This window comes from Sprattus sprattus, assembly GCF_963457725.1.
Source record: "Sprattus sprattus genome assembly, contig: scaffold_55, whole genome shotgun sequence".
Classification (NCBI taxonomy): Eukaryota; Metazoa; Chordata; class Actinopteri; order Clupeiformes; family Clupeidae; genus Sprattus; species Sprattus sprattus.
The window spans coordinates 34,062-42,500 of record NW_027666726.1 but is presented as its reverse complement, the minus strand read 5'-3'; the positions used below and the strand labels follow the sequence as shown (position 1 = coordinate 42,500).

The window sequence follows — 8,439 nt, the reverse complement described above, 5'->3', positions numbered from 1 at the left end:
AACATTCATGATGATTACAGACACGTTAGAACACTCATGATGATTACAGACACGTTAGAACATTCATGATGATTACAGACACGTTAGAACATTCATGCTGATTACAGACACGTTAGAACATTCATGATGATTACAGACACGTTAGAACATTCATGATGATGATTACAGACACGTTAGAACACTCATAATGATTACAGACACGTTAGAACACTCATAATGATTACAGACACGTTAGAACACTCATAATGATTACAGACACGCTAGAACATTCATGATGATTACAGACACGTTAGAACATTCATGATGATGATTACAGACACGTTAGAACACTCATAATGATTACAGACACGTTAGAACATTCATGATGATTACAGACACGTTAGAACATTCATGATGATTACAGACACGTTAGAACACTCATAATGATTACAGACACGCTAGAACATTCATGATGATTACAGACACGTTAGAACATTCATGATGATGATTACAGACGCGTTAGAACATTCATGATGATTACAGACACGTTAGAACATTCATGATGCTGATTACAGACATGTTAGAACATTCATGATGATTACAGACACGTTAGAACATTCATTATGATGATTACAGACACGTTAGAACATTCATGATGATGATTACAGACACGCTAGAACATTCATGATGATTACAGACACGTTAGAACATTCATGATGATTACAGACACGTTAGAACACTCATAATGATTACAGACACGTTAGAACATTCATGATGATTACAGACACGTTAGAACATTCATTATGATGATTACAGACACGTCAGAACATTCATGATGATGATTACAGACACGTTAGAACATTCATGATGCTGATTACAGACATGTTAGAACATTCATGATGATTACAGACACGTTAGAACATTCATTATGATGATTACAGACACGTTAGAACATTCATGATGATGATTACAGACACGCTAGAACATTCATGATGATTACAGACACGTTAGAACATTCATGATGATTACAGACACGTTAGAACACTCATAATGATTACAGACACGTTAGAACATTCATGATGATTACAGACACGTTAGAACATTCATGCTGATTACAGACACGTTAGAACATTCATGATGATTACAGACACGTTAGAACATTCATGATGATGATTACAGACACGTTAGAACACTCATAATGATTACAGACACGTTAGAACACTCATAATGATTACAGACACGTTAGAACACTCATAATGATTACAGACACGCTAGAACATTCATGATGATTACAGACACGTTAGAACATTCATGATGATGATTACAGACACGTTAGAACACTCATAATGATTACAGACACGTTAGAACATTCATGATGATTACAGACACGTTAGAACATTCATGATGATTACAGACACGTTAGAACATTCATGATGATTACAGACACGTTAGAACATTCATGATGATGATTACAGACACGTTAGAACATTCATGATGATTACAGACACGTTAGAACATCCATGATGATGATTACAGACACGTTAGAACATTCATGATGATTACAGACACGTTAGAACATTCATGATGATGATTACAGACACGTTAGAACATTCATGATGATGATTACAGACACGTTAGAACATTCATGATGATTACAGACACGTTAGAACATTCGTGATGATTACAGACACGTTAGAACATTCATGATGATGATTACAGACACGTTAGAACATTCACGATGATTACAGACACATTAGAACATTCATGATGATGATTACAGACACATTAGAACATTCATGATGATTACAGACATGTTAGAACATTCATGATGATTACAGACACGTTAGAACATTCATGATGATGATGGATGCCCATGGAATGTCAGTGCTGTCTGAACTACGCCAGGATTAGGAGTGTCATCCAGCTGCTAAATAACTTCCTGGATTAATGTCTGTCAGTCTGACACGAGGGGCGACACACAGCTGCTGTATGGTTAATAACATCGTCATTGTAGAAGGGACATGATAAAATCAAGATCTTAGGTATACCTAGGTAAAAACAACTTTCGCCGATATCTTCGTGAGGGAGATGGGTTATGTGCTCAAATTTCCTGGGATCAAAGACGTTATGCATCCACTGGCAAAAAAGCGCAAGACATTCAATGTTCTACTGTGGTGTTTGCAATGAATGACTCAAGAAGGTCTTGTAAATTAATTATTCCTTGTCGGCTGGAATGTAGTTTTTTGTTTGTTTTGTTTTTAAACATCGCGAAATAATTAGTTTTGACCTGTAAATTCAAATTAATTGTAATTGCTATCGGCCTTTTATTAAATTAAGGGACTCAGACTATTCGTTTTTAGTGCGGTGACTTTATCTGCCCGAACACGCCCTTTCACTCAGCAAGGAAGAAATGTGTTACGTGCATCAGTTTCCGCTAAAACGAAACTAAGTGTGAACTCTCTCTTTCCAGCTTTGTGAAGTGATTCAGGCTGCCCTAGAAAAATGGCGGAGAATACTCCATATAACCAGGACCTTTTCACATGTCCGATTTGTTTGGATCTACTGAAGAATCCAGTGACTATTCATTGTGGACACAGTTACTGTATGGGCTGCATTAAGGGCTGCTGGGATCAGGAAGATCAGAAGGGAGTTTACAGCTGCCCCCAGTGCAGACAGACTTTCTCTCCAAGACCGGTCTTAAACCAAAATATTATTGTGGCTGAGCTTGTGGAGCAGATCAGGAAGACCAGAATCCATACTCCTTCTCTTGCTCACGGTTTTGCTGGACCTGGAGATGTGGAGTGTGACGTCTGCACTGGGAGAAAACTCAAAGCTGTTAAGTCGTGTTTGGAATGTCTGGTGTCTTACTGTGAAACTCACTATGAAGTTCACAATAATATTCACCCAGGTAGAAAACACTCAATGATTGAAGCCACTGGCCAGCTACAAGAGAGGATCTGCTCTCGACATAAGAAGATTTTTGAAATATTTTGTCGAACCGATCAGACTTGTATCTGCTATCCGTGCACGATGGAGGAACATAAAGGCCATGACACAGTCACTGCTGCAGCAGAATGGACAGACAAACAGGTGATTAGGCTACCCCAGCTACACGTGTGATCTATATAACTCTTAGTGTCTTTTGATGGTCTTATAGCACATTTCAAACATGAAACATTGTAATTCTTTCAGGAATATTATAGACTACTTTTGCTATCTGCAGTGTCTTTTTAGCCTAGAAAACCTGATAACTTTACACTGTAAATTGTAGATGCAAAGTGATTTTCAGTTTGTGTTGGTTCTGGACCAGTCTTTATTCATGTGAAATAATGAATACCAAATTCTGAGTTAATTGCTTTGCATTGACATTGACATCATCGCCTGTTTCCTAAAACATGTGTGCAACATGTGAGCCCATTTAACAACTTCTCATTTTGTTACACTGTGCCATTAAATACCCCTTTAGTTAAAAAAAAGAATGCTTCATAATGCCTTCAATTTACACTTACATATGATATGATATTATCTTGAAGGACTAAGAGCTTATGAGGAAATGGGGCTGTTTTTTAATCAACAGAAGCAGTTTACGGAGACCCAGAGTCAAATCCAGCAGAGTCTCCAGGAGAGAGAGAAGGAGCTGCAGGAGCTGAGGAAGGCTGTGGAGACTCTCAAGGTGAGAACTGACCAGAGGAGAAGAGGACAGCTAGTTAGAGGTTTTAGTGGTCATGTGTTATTGTGTTATCAAATCTGCAATGATGTGCTATGGCCAGATCACAGCTGTACTGCTTTTTGTCACAACAAACTGCCTCTTTTCTTCTAGCCATCATATATCAGAAATTCCAAAGACTGGTATAAATGAAAGGGGAGTGGGAAGTGCAATTCCAGCTTGGGCCAAATAGTTCTGAGCACGGAGGGGCAGTGTGTGACAGGATTGGGCCTTAAGTAACATCATCAAACAGAGCCAGTCACACCACGAGTGAGTTTGCTCCCTCACTTACCTCTATGTGTCTCCTGTCCCCCTCCTCTTTGTGTCTCCTAACAGAGCTCTGCACAGACAGCAGTGAAAGACAGTGAGAGGATCTTTACTGAGATGATCCGCTCCATTGAGAGAAGGCGCTCTGAGGTGAAAGAGCTGATCAGAGATCAGGAGAAGGCTGAGGTGAGTCGGGCTGAAGGACTCCTGAAGCGACTGGAGAAGGAGATTGCTGAGCTGAAGAGGAGAGATGCTGAGCTGGAGCAGCTTTCACTCATAGAGGATCACATCCATTTCCTCAAGGTAACAGTTGATAGATCGCTAGTGTGCAAAATATTTTAATCAATTTAGAGATTAATTAATTTCAGACACACAATGTCTTCAAACAGTGTCTTGTCAGTTTTGTTTGTTAATATTATTTTGAGTATCAACTCTTAGTAGTTATTTAATGCAGGTTCAAATCATTTTTGGTCTTTTACTGAGGCCTACTGACTGCGAAAACAATCTCTACCTGTCTGTTTGTCCATCTCTCTCTATTTCATGCAGTCTTTCCAGTCCGTCAGTGACCCTTGTCAGTCTAAAGACTTATCCTGCATCTCTGTGAACCAAGGCGTCTCTTTTGAGGCTGTGAAGAAATCAGTCTCCTCACTAAAGGGGCAGCTGGAGAATTTCTGCAGGGAGGAAGTCATGAAGATATCTGCAGCAGGTGAATCATGTTCCTGCTACATTACATTCTCATTATTTCAATATGCCTGTGTCACCTAGGGGCACAGGGCCATAACAACATGGAACTACTTCAGTACTTCTGCCATTGGGTTTTATTGATGAACAGATCAAGATGTCTCATAGACCTGGGTAGCCCTTTTAATCATGTCATTTTCATCTCAATGAAGATGAGTGTCCTTTAAAGGTGTGGCCTTTAAGGCCTCCTGAAGCAACGTGTTGTTTGGCTTGGATTTCTATGGCTCGGTCAGAACCACTACGTTTGCTTCCCGTTTAATGACCCAAGACTGTGTGTGTGCGAACACCAGAGGTTCTTTGAGCACACACACAATGGACAACTATTGGACTGTGAGGAGCAGCTCACTGAGTTTGACAAAAAGTGTATTGGATGAGATTGGCAGACCACCCCTTTAAATGACCGCATTTCGTCTTCCATTGTCTGTGGCAGGGAGTGGGGTGGCCTTTAAGACTCATTGTGTCACCTAACAAGTGAACATAATATACTACTATATATCTTAACTGACGCATTTTAAAATGAGAATGATGCAATAGTGTTATTTTTGTTATAATTTCATTCTTTTTGTCTCAATAGTGACTGAAGTCCATGCTACTCTGACTGAACCAGTGACGAGAGAGGATATTTTACAATGTGAGCCAGACAACACACACACACACATATGTCCTTATGGCGCGCACTGTTGCTCAACCAGACAGACAGCTAACATATTCCAATGAAGAGACAGAAGTAGGTATGTGGCTTTTTCTTCCTCAGTTCAGAAAATGGAATGTACTTTTTGTAAAACTGAAGATAAATGCAAAAAGAAATGTACATTCAAATGTGTTGATTCTTTAAACATCTTCTACACATAAATGCCCTATACCATATGCAAAATAAGTTAGCATGCTACCATAGGATTTAAATAACTGATTAGCATAGAACACGCTACTGTCAAGCTAAAAAGGCACCGGATGCCAAAAAGAGCCCGGGTGACGTAATGTTGACTTTCGAACGCCTCTTGAGTGACAGTTTCTATGCCAACGTTAGCATTACGTAATCCGGTCACCACATAGGCCGGGCGCTTATTAGCTTTAAGTCTCAGAGTCGTTTGAAAGCCATCAGCTACTTTTTAGTCGCTTAATATTGTGCCTTAACGGACACTACGCACCCGGACACTTTTTAGCTATCGGTCAGAGAGTCTCAAGAGTTGTTTGAAAGCCATCAGGTACTTTTTACACGCTTAATATTGGCTGCCGGTCTTTTGTAAGTAAGCACACATCAACAGGTTTCGCGCGCTAGCATCTATATTGCTAATAGCAATTCCTCCTTTTGTGCGACAATATTAAGCGACTAAAACGTAGCTGATGGCTTTCGAACTACTCTTGAGACTCTCTGACTGATAGCCAAAAAGTGTCGGGGTACATAGTATCCGTTTAGGCACAATATTAAGCGAATAAAAAGTTTTAGCTACACCTGCCTGCTGGTAACCTGTAAGTTAGCAATGTCCGCTAGCATGTCAAAGCTAGCAAGCCCCCGTTGTTCTTTAGTAAAATGTTGTGCAAACAATGCCCTGTTTTGTGGGTGCCGTCAGATATGTCTTAAAATCACAACACATTAAGGACTTTCTTAATTTAAGCACAACAGATGAATAGCTTCAAGCTAACAAGATAGCTCGTTACACTAGCACGAGCTAGCTAATGAAATGTGCTTACTTTGATACTATAACCAACTAGCGAATCAACCACTTTCCTACCAAAGTCAAACATCAAGCACATGGTTGTTTTGGTTGGTTTATTGTAGGTCAAATACAAGCAAGCTGGTCTCAGGTAGCAAAGTACAATGCAAGATGCTCTGAGGTAAATCGCGTTAGGGTGACGTATTGGCGTTGGCATAGCAACTGTCACTCAAGAGTCGTTCGAAAGTCAACATTACATCATCCGGGCTCTTTTAGGCATCCGGTGCCTTTTTAGCTTGACACTACCATTTGAATATATTTGAATGTACCTCAACAATCACATACAAACCGATTTTATATGCCTACATAATGTACTAACACAGTTAATACAGTGATATAATGAATACTCACAAGCAAAGCCTTCTCAAAGCAAGAACGTGTACAAGGAGCATTTACTGTCGTGGAGAATCATAAACGGTAAATTGAGAAAACTAACGTGGTTTGAACTAGAACGGTAGAAGCTTACTTCTTATAATGTTTATGATGCAATAGTGTTATTTTTGTTATAATATCATTATTTCTGTGTCAATAGTAACTAAAGTCCATGATATTTTAACTGAACCACTCAGCAGAGAGGATGTTTATAACGTTGGATAGCCAGACAAACAAAATAAACACACACACACACACACACACACACACACACACACACACATGCAGATAAATTCAACACTGGAAAACTTAACAACACATGGACATGCAAAGGAAGTCAGACACATAAACCTCTATTTACGACAACTTTCATAAACCTTCATTCACGATCCCAAGCCCTCACCCTCACACAACAACATTCATACACACACACACATCAACAGAATCATATACACACAATCCCAACATGGAATTAAGCATACAAAGACAGACACATACAACACACCAAAGTGCACACAATGGACAGACATGGACAGACACCCACAAACACAAATCTCACACTCAGACAAAGCACTTTGTCTCTGCACACAAGGTATCAAAGAAACGGATAATAATACACGCATAGAAACACACACACACACACACATACACACACACACACACACACACACACATACACATACACACACACACACACACACACACACACACTTTCATATATCTGCCTCTTTTGTCTCCTTGTTAGATTTAAACTCATTAAACCCATCCTGTCTTCTCCTCCATCAGATTGCTGTCACTTCACACTGGATCCAAACACAGCACAAAGAAACCTCCATCTTTCTGAGGGGAACAGGAGGGTGGAGTGGAGAGAGGAGGTCCAGTCATATCCTGATCATCCAGAGAGATTTGATGTGTGGTATCAGGTGCTGTGTAGAGAGGGTGTGTCTAGACGCTGCTACTGGGAGGTTGAGTGGAGTGGGGAGAGGGGGGTTAATATAGCAGTCTCATATCAAAGCATTAGCAGGAAAGGATGGGGTGATGAGTGTAGGTTTGGACGTAATAATCAGTCCTGGGGTCAGGAGGTCATCAGTAGCAGCTCCTCCTTCTGGCACAATAATAAACAGACTACACTCCCTCTAGTGGCCAGCTCCAGAATAGGCGTGTATGTGGATCACAGGGCAGGAACTCTGGCCTTCTACAGCATCTCTGACACAATGACCTTCCTGCACAGAGTCCAGACCACATTCACTCACACACTCTACCCTGGGGTTTGGCTAAATTCTGGATCATCAGTGAAGCTGTTGTGACTGACATACAGATCAATGCTGTTATCACATCTCTACACACAGCCATAAACACACATCACATCACACCTCACACACATCACACCACACACACATCACACCACACACATATAAGGATCTGACAGCTGGGCCTGAGGGTCTATGATCATGGGGTGAACATCAGACCAAAGCCAGCCATTCACACATCTGTGGACCACAGCGATTACATTACTGCACCTCTGGACTTCTGCTGTAACTCATATCAGATCACCACACATAAGACATTGTGCGAGGAATGCCTTGATGAGTCCAGTGTTTCACCCTCTGTCCCTCTACCACAATCCTTTTCTTTCCCTCCTGCACCCCCTAACCCCTC

At 40.6% G+C, this 8,439-nt stretch overlaps 1 protein-coding gene across 1 annotated transcript; it reads left to right on the top strand.

The window, feature by feature from the left end:
- Positions 1-2,481: 2,481 nt before the first annotated feature.
- On the top strand, positions 2,482-8,087 carry LOC308382691 (tripartite motif-containing protein 16-like; the record flags this gene model as incomplete). Its single annotated transcript, XM_080861077.1, has 6 exons — positions 2,482-3,069; positions 3,557-3,652; positions 4,022-4,255; positions 4,499-4,658; positions 5,268-5,324; positions 7,567-8,087. The coding sequence occupies 6 exons, from the start codon at positions 2,482-2,484 to the stop codon at positions 8,085-8,087; spliced, it is 1,656 nt and encodes a 551-aa protein (XP_080717203.1).
- Positions 8,088-8,439: the final 352 nt, after the last annotated feature.